General features: G+C 40.3%; 1 protein-coding gene across 4 annotated transcripts in view; it reads right to left on the minus strand.

Moving 5' to 3' along the window:
* SYNJ2 (synaptojanin 2) overlaps nt 1–18,754 on the minus strand; it is a 74,255-nt gene that overhangs the window by 18,342 nt on the left and 37,159 nt on the right. For all 4 annotated transcript variants that reach the window (XM_030448036.1, XM_030448035.1, XM_030448038.1 and 1 more), the window contains 12 exons: nt 15,900–16,072; nt 15,405–15,486; nt 15,029–15,178; nt 14,766–14,931; nt 13,305–13,496; nt 11,166–11,250; nt 9,805–9,945; nt 7,863–8,055; nt 5,175–5,333; nt 4,805–4,961; nt 2,710–2,827; nt 504–722 (listed from right to left, as the gene is read on the minus strand). In XM_030448036.1, coding sequence (XP_030303896.1) covers nt 504–722; nt 2,710–2,827; nt 4,805–4,961; nt 5,175–5,333; nt 7,863–8,055; nt 9,805–9,945; nt 11,166–11,250; nt 13,305–13,496; nt 14,766–14,931; nt 15,029–15,178; nt 15,405–15,486; nt 15,900–16,072 — 1,835 coding nt within the window. The remainder of the gene's footprint in view (nt 1–503; nt 723–2,709; nt 2,828–4,804; nt 4,962–5,174; nt 5,334–7,862; nt 8,056–9,804; nt 9,946–11,165; nt 11,251–13,304; nt 13,497–14,765; nt 14,932–15,028; nt 15,179–15,404; nt 15,487–15,899; nt 16,073–18,754) is intronic.

Below are 18,754 nucleotides of genomic sequence, written 5' to 3' on the forward strand. Positions count from 1 at the left end.
ATGAAACTAAACTGCTCTGCCAGAAAGTATCATGCCCTCCCTCTAAAACACAGTAGATTCTACAACTCCAAGAACCCATACTATTAAAAGACAAACAAAGTGACCCCCTAAAAGAAAGCCAGCCAGCAAATCCTAGTGAGTGTGAAAGAGTGCTGGAAGAGAGCAGACCCCCTCAGAGGAAGTGAAGCAGGACCCAAGGACCTGCCAGCAGACGTAATTCACAGAAATGAGTCCTGACTCTAAAGGTGATGGTTTATATCAAAGCTTCTGCTTTATGGTGCCGTACTGAATAAACTTCTCATCCACAAGAGCTGTTAGATTCTTTAACAGGCTGATGAGAGGTAAAAGATATTCAAACCACTCGTATTCAATTTCTAATAAGGAATTCAACATGCAGTACAATTCAGCATGCTGCTTTCTAGTGCAAAATTAATTCTGTCAAAAGCAAATTTCTAGTCTGTGCTTTTGAAGAGATGAGATGCCATTTCACATCCCAAACTTACCTGACCAGAACAATAGTGCCATAATTCTCAAAGATTTGCATAAGCTCTGTACGCAAGTCCTCAGGAAAATAGTTTTTCTCTTCAGGGGTTGGTGATAGCAAATTTACCACTACTGTGGCATCCAGTGGTCCCTGGAAAGATGACACTTCCTGGAAAACACTCTCACGGGCAGCTTGATCAACTTCCTGAACTTCCACTTCTACAATAGCTAACACTGGCCTATATAAAACAAAGAAGAAATGCTTTCTAAAAATTTAAGTTCAACATCACCCAATAAGAAATGCTTATATAAATTTAAAATCATTGTCAAGCAGTAGGACAGGTAAGAAATTAGCTGTGTTAAGAACAGTGTATTGTTTGAATGCTATATGCCTATGATAATTTTTACCTCCACAGTGTCAAATCTCTTTGCAAATATTTAACTAAGCCTGCTATAACTTAGAAGAAAGTGATTGTTATATTCTACACAGAATGAGAAGCAGAACAAATTATTTGAGGCCTCAGTGCAGACAAGTACTACGGCAAGAAATATAACCCACAAGGTCAGACTCTGGTGAATTGTTTCATTTTTCCTGCAGTGGAAAAGCATGCCTGGAGCACTGTTAATTATATTTACCAGCCCAGTGTTTAGCTCTTCTGGGAAGCCTGAAGTATTAAAATATCAGGACATTCAACTCATTATCAAACAGCTGTCTCCTAAAACATCTACAGACTGGGAAGGCAATGTATAATATTATGTTGAACAGGGTCACATAAAGATGTTTTCTTCTGAAACCTAAGGACAAGGTACTCTTAAGTACATACTGTGGTATCTAGCAAACGTATGTCAGTCCATCACATTATAAGCAACCAACACTGCAAACTTACTTCTTCAGCCATTTCATTCATATTAGGTCTCTCTGTGTTATATCTTAATAAAACTGAGAAAACTGTCTGAAAGAGTAAATCTTGAGTGGGTGCAACCCACATTCTCAGACTTACACCTGCCCATACACGCAGAGCAGTGTCTGGGGTGGCCAAGTGTCTAACTATGTCAAAATTGGTGCCTCCTCCTTGCAATAGAGTGGGCTCTGAAATGTGTATTGCCAGAACATATAAAAGCAACAGCAGCAGAATTTGAAAGGAATAGTTAAGGGGGAAAATATATACATAGGAAGTGTTAACAGTTTCTATAAGCACTGCCATTCATAATGGAGTTCCATATCTGACAAAGATAAAGCTAACCCTGTTTCCAGCACAAACCCAGGGAAAATAAACCTGCTGACTATAATTAAAAAACAGCTTTTGCAGTCAAGTTTGCTGAAATAGAAAGTGAGTGTACAACAGTCATGTTTCACAGATTGCATCCTCAGGGTCATATATAACGAGTGCAGTGGTTCTACTGTGCTTTGTGAAAAACAGCAATGTCAAAGCCTTGAGACAGAGAAATTGATTGCAAGAGGCATGTTCTTCCATTGCTGGAGGAATACAGAACAGCCCTTGTGTGCAAGAGCACACAATGAGAAGCACAGGACCAGCTACTGTGGGTCACTGAGATCTGCTATGAGGAACACGGTTGCAGCATTTCCGCAGGGCATGCAAGGGGTGAGACAGATTATTTTAAATTCAAGGGACCTTTCAAGGTGTGCTTATTATGGAATTTGTTTCAGAAAAGTGAAACAGAAGCTCAACAAAGAAAGGTCATTCCTATCCCTAAAAAGAAGCTAGTGATATAGACCAACAAGAGGTACTGGTCTTTGTTTTCTCTCCTTCTCTAAGTAAAGCTCAGGAGCCAAACACTTTATTACTCTGAAGAGGTCACACCTGTACATGGTGTACACTTCCTTCAGGCCACACAGTCCCAACCTCCTCCTCTCTCACAGCAAGCTGAGTGGGAGTCTATCAGAGCAGCTTGTTTTGGTAATGGAGTTTAGCAAAAACAAGCAATAGAAAGCCTTCAGTTTTCTATGCCTGCTCTTGCAACTTATCCAACCCTTGCTGAGATCAAAGTGCTGCAGAAATCAATACAGAACCATAGATACTTGCCACCCTGGTATAAAAATGACTGAGAGGGGGAAAACAAAAACGCACCAAACAGATGCTGAACACAGAATAAAGGTGTAATACCTATTACAATTAGACTCAGTCCCTCACTCTGAAGGTATAATTCAGTATGTCACAGCCTAACCTAGCAGCCCTTTCTCTGATTCTTTGCTTAGGACTTTACCTGTGGTCAGATGCTTGCAGCTCTGCTCTCCCATAGTACATCAAGGCTCCAGGGGTCCAGGTGTGCCTGACTTTATTTCCAGCATTCAGATCGCTGTCTAGAAGATTGATCTCTCCAGCTATGAAGCACATAACACGATTACCAATTACCACCAATTAAAAACTATTTAATTAGTATGACCTCCCAGTGCCTAGTAGTGCGATGTGAGGTTATTTTGCTCTTGTATATACCCTTTAAATAAGAGCTTGTATCCTCAAAGATTTAAAAGCTAGAAACAAGGAAAAAAAGGTACAGAAAGAACAGAAAGTGCAGAGACAGCTGATCACTGGAATAAGACACCTGCAAAATGGTTAGCCTGAATGTCATCCAACCAATTACTTGTATAATCTGGGTTGACAGAGTCTTATTAGGTTTTTTTACCTCCTGTCTCATTATTGAGCATAGAAATAGCCACTGTTCTTGCAAAACACACTTCAAATATGTACAATACAGAGGGACTGGAGAAATAATACACAAGATACAGGAGAGAGCAAACCCACACAAATCCAGCTTCCAAATGCTTTCTTTGCAATGCATTAAGGTGACAGAAAGTGCTCCAAACATTATGCTGGAGTGTAGTATTATGTTGCTGCCAGTAGCAGGAATGTTTTTAGGTCACTGTTTGGGCTAATGGATAAGTCTCTCTCTTTTCTGTGGAGTTTAAAATCAGTTAATACAGAATATGCTATTTCTGCCTAACCACTTGTGCTTGGGCTACCCTTTGTCCTCTTACACTTATCCTGTAAGAGCAAAAGAAGCAAGGCAAAAGAATTAGAGCCGAGAGGCAGAAGAGCCATCAGCAATATAGAAGAGGAACTCTGAAAGCTAACTAATTATAAAAGCTTTGCAGGGCTGGGAAGGTGGGTGAACAGACAAGGGGTCAGCTAAATACCCACGTAAGCTAGCTGTGGGAGGCCTAACAGGGTCTAAAGAAAAGACCTTGACCCTTGCAAAGCAGCTAGATAGGTCCTACATTCTGTGTGTACTCCAGTCTTCCCAAGGGCAAGCCTTGTCATGCAAAATAAAGAATATGCACTGAAAATGCTGAAGGGTTTTCATTCTCCTAAAATAAAAAGAGCCAGTACAAGAGGGCTCTTTTAGCTTCCTTATGCCTCCTACGGTTCTTCTTCCCAGATTACATCTCTACCAATAGTTTAAGATCCTCATTTTGCTTTATTTTTAATTTCTTAAGTAAGTGTGAATAACTCTGTATCACATTAAAATGCACTCTTTGATTGCCCTAGCTTTGGTTTGCAGTTTTTACACTTAGTGCACTCATGGTATGACTTGGATTCCAAATTCTAACTCCTAGGCATGTGAAAAATCATTCCTGCAAGCACAAACCAAGTTAATTCTCCAGTCATTACATTTTAAATATGAATTTGTTCAGGTTTTATGAACACTGGGAGATAGATGTACCTGCAGACTGAGACAACAGTTATGAAAACTGTGCCTGGATATGCAAAGAAATACTTTTGTTATTGTAACCTTTGAATAACAAGTGAAAACAGCCCTTCTGTTATGCCTGCCACTCATGATCTCCAAGTACTTTATAAGCCTTAATTAATGGAGACTCCCCCAATTCCAGAAACCAGCAGAAATACTCCTAGGAATTACAAAGCCAGAAGATATTACAGAAAAGTGTTTATACATTGATGGAGGGCAACAGTTATAACAATCTAGCTGTTATAACACAGGAAATTTATGTAGGCTAATGATTCTGCTGAAAAGCAACAGAGTCATTTCTATATTGCTACAGCTGGACTGTTTTCAGCTCCTCAGCAAGCTTCTGGCACCTTTTCAATCAGTAACATGAAGCCTATCTTCACATGCTCAAGAAGAAAGGCCTCTTATCTCTACAAGTTACTCCCATGAAGCCGAAAGAACATCTGCTTGAGCAAAGCCACTGCTTTTTGACTAAGCTTATGAGAGAGGTCTCAGCTCAGAACTCACTAACTCCCTTCCTCACCATTCACTAGATTAAATCCCCTCATGTGCATTCTGGATGAAACCTAAACCAACTTTCAGATACAGGAGGAGGAAAGGCCCTACGCACCTGTTTTTTCAAAAGGCAGTTTCTTTCTCCACCAGAGCACTCTGTCAGTCCAAGCTGGAGTTCTGCATTTATCACTTGTATCATAAGCCTCTGAGCCAACGTCGTATTTATATGTTGGTCCAAAATTAATAGTCCCTTCATGGAAGTCTTTAAAAATCTATGAAAAGAAATACCACCTCTTTGATTTAATTACCAAGGAGGTAGGTGCCATTGCGATGCATCACCTTTCTTGAAAACAAATAACATTCTGATTTTTAAACAAATTGCTATATTCATGTACTATAAACAAAGGTCTGAAAATGCCATTTTTTCACTCTCTCAAGGAATTAGACCAAGTCAACATTCAAGAAAATAATATACACTTCCTTACTTTTCCACTGGATTTTTGCTGTTGTAGTTGATCAAATTCCAAAAGTGTCTTCCAATCCTGACGTTTGAGAAAATAAAAGACTTCCTCATATGTTAGATCGATGCGATAGTTAAAATCACCACACCAGAAGACATAGTCATGTGAGAACACACTCTGCCCCTAAATTAGAGGTAGATAAAGTTGTTAATGTTCAATCACATTCATGAAAATACCTCTTTAATGCACTGAAATGTACAACTTGGTCTCTCTGAATTACTAAATACCAGACCTACTTGTCACATTCTACTTGCTAAAATCCATCCTTTGCCAAAATAGAATGGTCCCTTCACTGCCTTCTACTGTCTGTAAAATTCAGCTGAGCCGAATCTTGTAAACAAGAGTGTCAGAGTCTGTCCCTTGTTTCTTGAAGGTATGTCTGAGCTGGGATCCCAGCTTAATATTCACAGTTTGTCTATCCTGAATATTAAAAATACATGTTTGCTTCCCTCACACATTTAACACTCGTATATTTGTATCATCTAAATATAATACAAAATGTGCTTCTTTTACCATGGCACATTCTGCAACAAAGGTCCTGAGTTAGAACAAGCTCCAAACTTGATCTTATGTGCACGTCATAGTTTTGTAAATGTATTGAAATTAAACATCAATGAAAATTCACTCCAGTTCTAAGTTTAACATCCTATTGCTTAAAACTTTCTTTTTCTTTTTTTCTTTCAGTTAAGCTATAAGCATCTAAACCCCGGAGATTTGTGGAGGATGTTTCAGAGTTGTGGCTGTCACAGCACTAGAGGGCACTCTTTATATGTGTTATACACACAAGATAGATTGTATAATTAAAGGGCATAAAGTAGTTAAAAAGAAGGAAAAGCTACCGTAAGCACAACTTTATGGCCATTTGGAACAGATATTCTATGCAGGATGTCCAGACTATCAGTATTAGTTATTACATGAAATATCTGATTGATATGCTACATGTGCTAAGCCTCTAAACCTTGCAAAAAACAGGGAGTTAAAATGGTATGCTTTGCAAACTAAATTACATTTTTTGCTGACCAGACAGAATACACAAACTGGCTTATTCTCTCCCTGGCTTAAGATCTCTCCAGAGAAGTCTGAAAACAAAAGCATTGTGGAAATTAATCAACATTCAGGGATGCAAAAATGTACCAAATCCCATGGGTTATCTACAAGTGTGAAATAAAACACTAGGGAGATAGATTCGGCACAGCCTAGTGGTAAAGTTATTAACAAAGACCAGCAGTGCCTTAGTTCCGTGACAGTGACACATTCATGAGGACTGTCCTGGTTTGGGCCAGGATAAAGGTGATTTTCTATCTAGTACTTTTGCTTTTAGCTAAGTCTCTTGTAAGTAGTTGCACTTGCTGAAATTAACAGCAAGTTTCTCAGACAGTGTGTGCTTCTAGGACTGATAACACTTGATGTTTATAGTTACTGCTAGAGACTGGTGTGCAGAGCCAAGGACACTGCTCAGCTCTGAGGAAAACTTTTACCCTCCAGAAGGAAGAAAGAGGTCCCACCTGCAGCCTCCTTTGGGGAGGAACGGACAAGATAGATGCCAGAACTGACCAAACAGAGTATTCCATCCCATATACATCATACTCAGTATAAATCTGAGGGATCACAAGGGCCAAGCCAGATTTCCTGCTTCCACCTTCCGGCTGCCTGCCCTTCCTGCTTTCCTGCTTCCCTTCCTTCACCTGGCATCCTGGAAGGATTCCATCCCTTCCTCTGCCTGTGGTCCTGATCCATGCCAGCCCATATCTGTGTGTTCCTGCCTCCAGTTCCCAACTGCTGCTGACTCCAGGAGTCCAGCCTGGACTTTCCCAGGACTGCCCTGCAGCCTCAGTGGTGACGTGAGAGTTATTGGGGGAAAAGGGGGGAGGAATGTGGTATCCATTTTCCTGTATATTTGTATATATTTAGTGATTTTTCCTATTTATCATTATTGTTTCATTAAAGTTGTGTAGTTTAGTTTCCAACCCATAAGTCTCTCTCCCTTATTCTCTCTCCTTTCTTTATCAGGGAGGAGAGAGATTAATAGAGAGCGTCTGTTATTTGGTTTAATTGCCGCGCCAGTGTTAAACCGTGACAAGGACAAAATCAAGGGAAGAGAAGGCACCACATCAATGACCAAGAACTGATGTGTTGTACCCAAGGAGGAGCAGCTAAAGTACTGAGTGTCATGGATGGTCTTTCAGGAATGCTGCCTAACTAGTGCCAGCAAGAGCTATCAATATCATGCCCTCCAGTTCTAACACCAGTCACCTAGATCTTTCCCCGAGGCCTTACAGATTTGTCAGTCAAGTTGCACCATTCTGAAAGATCAGCTAGAAAACTGCTCAGAGATGAAGACTTCTCAAGCACTGCAGCTTTTTGAAAGGTATACAATTTGTGCAAAGCAAGAGCATTTTTTTTGTACCACACACCTGTGGTGTGGTGGATACCAGTGGATACCAGTGTGTCTGTTATCCTGTGAAATGTAATTCCTTTTTTTTATTATTATTTTTATGCTTTCATTACCATTTTCTTCTATGCCAATTCTCCATGGCACTGAGATGACTTCTTTGATGATGTGTCATCAAACACAGCCTAGGATCAGCTTTCATAATGTAGAGATATGGCCTTTATCTTCAATACTTTAAACACACATACACTCAAACTCACCATTGGGAAGCTGAGTTTCTGTGTAATTTCTTTATAATCTTCATTCCTCTCTTTCACCTGAGTCTGCCCAGCAGTTAAGTGACTGCATATAAAGCAGAAGCTGGTACTATAGAATTGAAAACGAATGCTCACTGCCCCTTTATTTCCAGCTTTTCCTCCCATTCCTGTCTTCACAGTGTCTATTGCTACGTCCCTGTATTGAAAAAAAAAAAAAAAAGAGAGAGAGAGAGAGAGAGAAGAGAGTAAAGGCTGCAGGGACAAAACATTCCGTTAACTTTGATTGCAAAATAAAGAAAAAGACAGTTTACAATGCCATGCCTTCTCCCCTCCTGAAAGCTGGCTGCTTTCAGGCACATATTTTAGACAAGAATATAGAAATAAATAAGCTTATTTGGAAATATTTTTCTCCTCCTCTTGTCCCTTCCAAACAGACCAGCAAGAAACGATTTCTGAAATACTGAGAATCTCTACAGCAAATACCTTTCAAGTTTACCTTCACCATGATCTTTAAACTAATGACAACAACTGAATAGACTGTTAAGTTACCTTTCACTTTTGAACATATGGAAACCTGCTTTTCAGAAAGTTAATTTAATTATCAATAACGTGTTACAATCCAACTTTGCAGTTGGTGCTGGATTTTTCAATCAATTATGAGAGCAACAGATCATAACCCATAATTTGTTAAATCAGATGCATTAAAATTAGATACAGTTATTTATACCTAACTCCTGAAATGAGTTCTGTACTGATGACAAATTGCTTAGGTCCTCCATGTTGTTAATTACATAGTATTTCAACGCCACAATTAGCATACACTTTACTACAGAGAGATGACTTGCTTGGCAAAGCAGACCACCTGCTTGCAGGAGAACTTCCCCCATCTAGCCAGGCTGCTCTGAGAATAAAGCATTCCTCTCTGATCAGACAATTAAATGATGTAAGATCACTGTTGTAGCCATCCCCAGCAGCATGGGTATCTTTCCCAGTGAGAAAATTTTACTTTCCAGAGAGAAGTCAAGTAGATCTGGACTAGCATATTACTGGCTCTAAGCAAGAAGCAGGTGGAAAACCACAAGGTCCTAGCTGAACTATTGTCAGGTATTCATGATCTCAATGATGCAAGAGTTATAGGCTCTTTTTTCCCCCTCTTCTCCATTATCCTCTTTCTTCCCCATCTTTTCCATTTCCTCCCACTTCATTTTATTCTCTTTTCCTGTCTGCAGAAAAACTCTAGACTAAAGACACTCCCAGGGAGGCATAAAGAACCACAGATGTTTTCTGTGAAAAGATGAGTTTCAAGCAAGAGAAGCTGGTCAGTCTCCAGGGACACTGAGGCTAGTCAGCTGAGGACACACAGCTCTGCACCCTCCTGACTAGGCACACAGTTCTAGTTCTTGTGACATCTACAGAAGACAAACAGTTAATGGGCCCTTATAGCTCTCATTTCTATAAAATGTCAGGGGGCAAAATTAGCTCCTTCTGCCACCTACCTTTCCACCATTCTTTTTAGGCCTGGAACCAGCCCCTTTCCATATGGAAAGTCAAAGAAAAGGGTTAGAAAGTCAAACGCATCCTCTGGGCAGATGCAGTCACTTGCCTTCACTTGGTGCTCCAAACACTGATATACTAATTCAGGTTTTCCCAGAAAGACAGCACACAAAGAAGGTGCTACACCCTGATTGCCCACCTGGGACCATGCCTGGCTTCTCAGCTGGACTGAGATCTTGAAGCTGCCTGGCTTTTGCTCTACCGAGGAGGATGGACTCAGGATTACTGCTGCCTAGAAACATGTCTCTCTCCCACACAGAGCAAAGATTGTAATTCAGGTTTGCATAATTCCTACCAAGCAAAAAACCCACTCCCACCCTCCCTGGCCATATTCCAAATAGCAGATGTTACTGAAGACACAGGTTGGGTTTTTGTTTGTTTTGTTTTTTACCTGATAAAGGGGACATGATAGGGTCGTACAAAGATGAAAAGACAAACACCAACAAGCTGTGCAGATGTCAGCTGAATGTAACGATGAGTCCTGGAAATAGCTTTCTGAAGCTGCTCTCCCCACATTTTTCTATTCGTTGTACTGTAACAAACATAAAATCATTTAATGGAATCAAACCAAACCACATACAGTCAATTAAATCATCAGATTATCCATGTCTGATTTACAGACATCCATTAGGCTGTACACATGATGACTCCAGAACTGTAAGTGCTGAAGAGGCACAGCACAGACAGATACCTCCTTGTAAGCCAGCCCAGAGTTAGCAGGGTCAGAGACCAGTTAATTGGTCAAAAATACAGTTATCCTGCTTTGGGACATGAGAGGGATTTTGTCTACTGTGCTCAGAAAGATCCACGTTCACATTATGTTTGTTACCCCATTCACTGGAAACTAATTGTAGTAATTATAATGATAAAACCAAAAATTCGTGTCAGTCTCATGACTTGCTAGATTTCTTGTGTCCACATCAGAGAAGATCTTCTCTGGATCTTCCCTGATTGGGAGATCACTGGCTACCCACAGATGTTGGCTGTTCTTAGCTGAAGGTTTGTGGGTGGGTATCTGTACCTTCACTTCTGCAGAAATAGTCTTTTCTTATCTCTAAAGTCAACTGATACATGCAGATATTTATTGCAAGTCCAGCATCCATGCTAAGCACTGCTGTAACTTGTCATTCCCAAAACAAAGAACTGGTCAGCCTGATGAATCAGCATAGGAAACATTATCTTTAGCATTCCATCCTTACTGCTCCTTTAGATTCAAAAGGACTGGTAAACACTATAGCCTATTGTGTATGCTGAGCTCAGGCTTGCCTTTAATTCATTCTCTAGCCATAGTATTCAAAAATACAACTAGCCACGGAGACAATTAATTTTATAATTCCCACATGTATACTTATTATGTTTATATCACATAGCACACACTAGGCACAGTTTTAGAACACCAGACAGAGGTTTAAGGACAACTTTTAATGCCAACACAGAGTTGAGACTTACAAAACAGTACGCATTCTACTATACAGAAGTTGACAAAAAAAACAGCACTTTCAACACCATTGGCACTTTCAGGGCCATTTTTAAATGACAAACATATTTCCAGCTATGCTTACAAGAAACAGACTTAGAATGAAGTATTCTATATAGCTGACCATACAAAGCACAACTCTGGAGGCTTTTGTTTTTCTTGTTCCTTTTTGGAGAAGGGAGTGGCCTTTTTTGTTTGTTTTCTTTGTGTGTGTGTGTGTGTTTTGAGGTTTGGTTTTTTTGTTATTCTGGGTTGTTGGCATTTTTTTAACCTACCTGGCATTCACAATATTCCCTGCGCTTAATTCAACCATCTCTTCAAATCCCACTGCAAATATGTCAGGAGGGCAGTTTTCATCACCTGTTGGCAAGATGGAAAAGTCATTCATCAGTCATTATTTTGTTGTTTCTTCTAATGACTGGTTTTCTAGTTTCTGTCAGAGATCATTCTTGTAGTTCTATCCTGTGTAACCCCTGCCAAGCTATACATATTCATAGCTTCTTTAATCTAATATCACAAAACAACCCCTGCAGCTCCTCTGAATTTTTTTTCCTGTTTTTCTCCCACCAGTTGGTCTCCCATCTCTCTTGTAGGAAGCAAAACTGAATAATTATACTGTAGCAACGTTAAGATGATAAAATATTCAACATTCTCTCTTCCTCACCCCACTCACCAGTGAAGCCACAACATCTCACCATGTACCATCTTTAACCCCTTGTCATTTTACTCAACACACTCTTCCTTTTCCTTTTTGGCACCAATTCCTATGTAACTGAACTTACTGTCCATACTCCAGTATGTACCTTCCCCCTCAGTGCCTTCAGTAAATTTATCTATTACTTTAAGGAAGTCTTCAAAGTTTTTTCTTGCATCTTCTTTCTTCAGAGTCCTTCTTAGATCACCTGCACTTAAGGTTAAGTTAGGTCAGTCTAGAGCACAGTGACTCTTCCTTCCCTGGCTCAGGCTGGTAAAACACCAAAGATCAAATTGTCTCATATAATAGTGTGAAGCATATCTGTTGACCCATGAGGTCCATTCATTCCCTAGAGGGATTTTTTAAAAAAATCTGTAGTACACCCATGGTAACAGGAACTTGATTTAACAGCAAGAGCTAGATAGTAGACAACCATAGGAACCTAAATAAGACCTGCCCCAGAAAATAAGAACAGTAAATAAAACACAGAGCAACTCTCTTTAGACACAAGGGTGAAACTAGCCCATGAAGAGCTAGCTTCCTTTACTGGCTTAGCATGACAGGCACTGTCATGTGTATATTCCATTAACAATTTTGAACATTTGTTTCTGAACACTTACCCATTTACACAGGCAATGCACTGACATTACCACAAACACAGACATTTGCATGGTTGTATCCTAACTCTGCCCATCATATAACCCAGCTCCCTTTCCAAAGCTGCTTAGACCCATCACCTTATGGCTCCTTGTACCATTTAGTCCTGCTCTTCTGGTTCACTCAAGGAAAGGAGTGGCAAGGCTAACACATAACAGGCTTTCAACTAATTTTAATATCATAAGCATAGTCATGTGCTAACACATCTAATCTGTTTCTGAAAGAGACTGGACCATTCACTCCCCTAAGCTGCTCAGACTAGAGTTGTCTGCACCTAAATACATATCTATGTACTCAAGCACTAAGGGTTCAAACAAGACAACTCATGTAAGTAGCTAAGGATTCAAAGAATGAATTCCTGACATTCGCACTAGGCACAGGACTATCCCTGTGACTGCTGCAGGAAGCTGTATGTTCCACTGTAACAATGAAAAAACAGTTTGTCATAGTTTTGTGACCACTCCATTTTTAAATGACAGAACATTCACTTTTCAACTTCCTTAATAAAATCTGTAAAACAATTACAGTACCTGACCTTGTTCTGTAAATAAGAAAGTCAGCAGCCTATTTTAGCAAGCCACAAGTGCAAGAGCTTCCTATACTGCTAAAAAATTAAATTGCCTTAAACAAAATAAATCTTTTTGTCTGAAGGCTTTGATAGTAAAATATCCAGACAATCTCAGGATCCAGATTTTACAGATATGTTTAGTTAAAGATAAAGGCCAAGGAGACATTCTGAGGTCACCTAAGTATGTAGCTCCCACTCACAATAAAGGACAGAGAACAGAGATATGAAGTAGAAAATGAAATATGGTTATGCAGATTAGGCAGATACACCCCACAGTGGCATGAAAGAGACCTCTGAATTCTGACCAGCTGAAGGTTCAAATAATACCTGGCATAGACTCAGGAGTAGCTCTGTCAGGAGCCCATGGAATTGACAGCAAATGCCCTTCAAAATGCACTGCCTTTGAAAGGAACAGCTGGTCAAATCTTGTGTCCCAATTACCTGTCTCTAGAGATGCCACCTAATTCTGCTTATACATTGACTGTGAAGTCCTACCTGGAAATTCAGAAACTCCAGAGAGCTTGGGAGAATCCAGCAGCCAGTCTGTCAGCTCACTGGTACCAAGGATGTTGCTTCGAAACTGCTTTCCCCCATTGACATTCCAGGTGCCCATGGCAACACGAACACGCTTAAAGCTGGTGAACTCGAACTGACGCTCTGACATGGCCTTCAAAATACTTGGAGTTACTGATAGAAGAAGGGAGAGTGTGTAAAAGAAGAATGCTCTGTAAAAGGACAGAAAACAGCAGCAACACAGACACTGCAAAATAATGCTGTTACCCTAGCAGCAACAACACTGAAATTAAGGAATAGCTTCAATGGCAATTACAACAACTACAAGGTAACTGGGGTTGGCATCAGCAATTTCTCTTCCAAAAACCAGGCACCCTTGGAAAGCTTATGAAGGGCTGATAGCTCACTTCCAGCACACATTTTGCTCCACATCTTCAAATAATAAGCAAAGAAGTTCTTTTTTCTCCCTTAATCTTCTCAGTTTACCCTACAGTGATCAAACATGTCAGAACTTGTGACTTTTGTTGAAGCCCTAAGAAGTTTAGAGTGTGGGGAGAGCAGCACATGAGTCCAAAAATAGCACTGTCATGGCTCTACAGCCTGGTCAGAACTCAGGCCAATAAGCTGCTGTATTCACTTATTTTTTTATGAGTGCAGAAAATTAGCAGTGTGCTTTTTTTGTGTGTGAGGAACTATGGTAACCTTAATCTTTAGCTAACAAGTGGCACTGGTAGGCAGACAGAGAAACTGTCTATATTTTCCTTGTGGTCCACATCAGGGAACAGCCCCAGGATTAAGGTGGTTATGAATGGTTCACATCTATCCTATTAAAATCCAGTACTTCTCTAGAGAAAACTGAGCACCTGATACTGCTTATGGGTACAACTACCCTGTATTTTGCACACAAGTATCTTCTCAGAGTGAGCTAGGTAGGTTTACTCTAGACGGGTGCATGTATATGTTGTAAACGTGTATGTGTTGTGGACTACCAGGGGCCCAGAGTGAAGCAGGGAATAAACCAACATAAATATACCTTTCAAGATCCAGACAGCTAAAAGCATTTGCTAACTGCAGGCCAGAACTAAGAAGTTGAAAATTCTGAGCGCAAGAGACTTTCTCAAGAAAAACTCAGACAGGATCAGACTGGGAATATAGCCCCCCTAAAATCTTTCCCTCTGGTCAAAGTCCTCTAAACTGTCAGAGGAGATCATCATCAAACAGCAGACAAACCTACTCAGAAGTCCCAAACAAAATAAGATAAATAAGCACAGTGGAATTAAAATGCATAGGGTTGTGCTATGGTCATTTGAAAGCAGCGTTTTAAACAACAGATTTGTGCAAAATAGAGTATTTATTTATTTATTTTTAAAAGGGTGCAATTGCTTTTATCTGGAAGCTAAAAAAGGACAAAAAAGAAAAGCAAAAGATTTAAAATGGCCTTACCCAGCAGTGCAGTGTGATCCATAAGCATCTTGCCTTTGTCTGCATATTCCTCACTGAAGAAGTCACCCACAAGCAGCAACTCGACGGCCTCCTGTTTTACTGCATCAAAGAAATTTGACTGGATAGTGCGAGACACAGAGCGGGCACCATCCTTGAGCTTCCCAACCTATACCAGACAGGAATCGTCAGTGCAAATGACACTGAAAAGGAAACCAGACATCTTTCTTTACTCATGAATAAACAGTTCTGCCATTTTATTTTACCTTGTTCTTCCCCTCAAGGGCACGACTGCCAGTAAATACTCTGCTCAGATTACGACCGTTGAGAGTCCACATCACCTTGTAAGATTCCACAAAGCGCTCAATTATAGATTTGGAGTTCAACCCAAGGCTCTCTAACTGAGCAAGCAGGATCTGGATTAGGCACAGAAGGAGAAAGAGAAAATAAAAAACCCAACATCGTTCATAAATGCGTTTTTGCTTTTTATCCTCAGCTTTAGTATCCCAGGCAGCACCATTCTGTATCACAGAGCTGGCAAGACAGACTTCTATCACTGAGGCTTATGCACTCTTTCCTGACTTTCCCATGGAACAGAGAATGTATGCATTACAGGCATCCACAAAAGGTGGACAAACTCACCTCCAGTGCAATGAAGGACTGTACACTATTAGTACGATCCAGGCAGTCCAAACAATTCATTCGAAAAGTACCTGTCTGCAGACTTTGGTAACCAAACGCAAGAGGAGGGAGGGAAAAAAAAAAAAGGTATATTTTAAAATAACATCTAACCACTAATTTATTGAACAAGATCATAAAATGTTCAGCTTGTATATACCCACTCACGTTTTGGCAGCACAAGCACATTGTGTGCTATGTATTCCATTAACATATCTAATTCCTTTACTATGTCTGCAACACTGTATTAGCAAATCTGTGCATTGGTAATTCCCAGATTCCAAACAATGAAGATGCAGATAAGCTAAATAATCTATTTAGCACCAAGACTACACTTGGCCTCAAAATTTTATTGCAACATAGTCATTAATGCCCATGGTCCAAACACAGCACAAAATCTGGGAAGGCCAGGACAGGTGGTGCCGGACTATGCTGGGACAGAGGGGCAGGGACACTCACCGTGAACTTACATTCTCTCCCTTTGTGAAGATTCCAAAGTCTTCCCAGTGCAACTTCAGCTGAGGCCTTAGCAAATTTTCCAGTTTCTCAGTTTTCCCACCTTTTGCAAACTGGTGATAGTCAAAATTTATCATGGGAGTGTCTGCTGCATGAGAAGAGGCCCACAGCAATTTCTGTTTAGAAAGAGAATGAAGGAAGACAAATCCTGCTCATGCCACAGGGTAAGGATTGATACCAGTATGCTTTTCTCATTACAAACTTTGACTGTTCATTTGGAATGGCCATGCATAAAAAAAGAAACTTAAATATACTATTTATTTTCTTTCCACAAGTAAATTGGGTTGATAGACCTCAATTTTTCTGCAGGGGAACTCAAACTGTCCCTGCAAAATAAACCTCAGAACTGCTGCTGTCTGTACCTTGGCTACTGACAAACCTGCAGCAGTGGGCTGCATCCTCTGTGTGTGATGGTGTACAACAACAGTGATGGTCTGGACAGCACAGGACCAGGACCCTGATGGGAAGAGCATCTGCTTACACTAGAAGAGTGTAATAGTGCGTGGGTGTATTTTTAAACCATTCCCTGAAGTGCCAAGTCATGGCCCTAAATTTCCGTAGAGCTTTCTTGGGGAGGATGTAAGAAAGAAACAACATCCCAGTAAAAACACTAATAAATGTTTGAGGTAAACCACAAAAGTGAAAGAAGAAGCCCAAACAGCCTTCTAATTTCACCTCAATTTGCATAACCTCACATGCATTTCTGTAATCACCACAACTTTCATTTAGGTGAATGAATCAGCAACAGATATGACAATATCTATTGCCATATGCCCCCTGTACTCAGCACTGGTGAGGCCACAGCTTGAGTACTCTGTCCAGTTCTGGGCCCCTCAGTTTAGGAAGGATATTGAGGCCCTGGAGCAGGTCCAAAGGAGGGCAACAAGGCTGGTGAAAGGACTCGAGCACAGACCCTATGAGGAGAGGCTGAGAGAGCTGGGGCTGTTCAGCCTGGAAAAGAGGAGGCTCCGAGGAGACCTCATCACTCTCTACAACTCCCTGAAAGGAGGGTGTAGCCAGGTGGGGGTTGGTCTCTTTTCCCAGGCAACTCTCAGCAAGACAAGAGGGCATGGTCTTAAGTTGTGCCAGGGGAAGTTTAGGTTGGATATTAGAAAGAATTTTTTTACCGAGAGGGTGATCAGGCATTGGAATGGGCTGCCCAGGGAAGTAGTGGATTGTCCATCCCTGGAGATATTTAAAAAGAGACTGGATGTGGCACTCAGTGCCATGGTCTGGTAACTGCAGCGGTAGTGGATCAAGGGTTGGACTCGATGATCTCTTCCAACCCAGTCGATTCTATGATTCTATGAATAATACATCCTGCTCTCCATGACACGGCTGGAGACAACTGTTATGTAAGTCTAACCATGCAAGCCTTTGTCCCCTTCCCTCATGCACATCCTCACCCCAAGAGTCAGACGCTTTTTCCCACTTTAGTTGTGACACAAACTGAACAAAACAATTCTGATACCACATTAAAAGTGTACATGCAGCAGTTGCACCAGTATAACTGTACTAAATAAAGCATCAAGCCTTCCCCGCAGAAACAAATTTAAAGGTGTTGCATGGTGTTTGGAGAGAGAGGTGCAAAATACATTTCACTACACTGTTACAAAAGCCAAAACACTTGGCATCCGCTCCTCTGCCGCTGACACCTCAATTTCCCTTCACAGCTGCTGGCACAAGTAATGTACTTGAGGATGACATGTACCCACTGACCCTGTGTAAATAATTGTCAGAGAATATTTGTGGCTCTACACTACAGCATTGCTTTTACTGTAAACATAATTATGTCTGTTATAGGGGATGCTTATGAGAGGAACAGCATTACCAGGAACCGTATTGATTTGTGGCCTGGTAACAGCTGACTCAGGTAACAGCTGAAGGCAAGTCGGTCATTTACAATTTTGCATTTGTTTCTGTTGCATAAGTGAGTAGTAGTAGCAATGACATTCTGACTAGGGGAAACCAACAGCAGCAATTACAAGAATATTTTGAAACAACTCTGATATGAATTACTAAGATTACTACAGAGTTGGAAGAAAAGGAAGGAATAGAAACAAACCAAAGATGGAGAAACAAAGAAATAAACTAGTTACAGGAAAGGAAAAAAGTTTTCATTCCTAACCATTCCCCTATTAATTACTTTATTTTTAATTCAATTTTTAAAAATCAGAGTAAAAATTAAATATATTCTTTCCAAACATCCATTACTAAAACACAAAGGTAAAAACCAAAAAAGTGGTTGCTTTAAATGGATACAAAACTTCAGTTTCCAGTGATGTCTATCTCAATTCTTTCAGCTTTGAGTGCTTTCAGAATTTATTTTTAAACATCAATAAAGTTTAAAAATTAAAATGGATCTTTATTCAAAACAAATTAATGAATACAAGGTCTTCATCCTAGAGATGCCCTGTTTCTGACTTAATCTCTTTTTGTATGATACTGGCCAAAACACTGTCTTCAAGAATGCAAGCATTTGACAAAATATCCATATTACATTAACAAGAAAAGTCACATCTGTATCCTCTCAAGTTATCTGAGCATTTTGCAAGTGGTCATCTCTCACCCCTAAATTTCAATGTTTTTCCAAAGTAAACTGCAAAAATTATTCTGAAGATAGGGGAAACAAGATGTTATAGAGGCTCATCTATGCCGTGCAGAAATTCAGTGAGAAGCAGAAAACAGAATATGGGACCAGACTTCACTTCTGTGCTTTCCTGACTGCCTTGCAAGCTTTAGTCACAGTCACTTTGGCAACTTTCTGTACAGTGGAAGAGTTTCGCTTTGTCACTTTC

The sequence above is a fragment of the Calypte anna genome, chromosome 3 (genome assembly GCF_003957555.1).
Source record: "Calypte anna isolate BGI_N300 chromosome 3, bCalAnn1_v1.p, whole genome shotgun sequence".
Classification (NCBI taxonomy): Eukaryota; Metazoa; Chordata; class Aves; order Apodiformes; family Trochilidae; genus Calypte; species Calypte anna.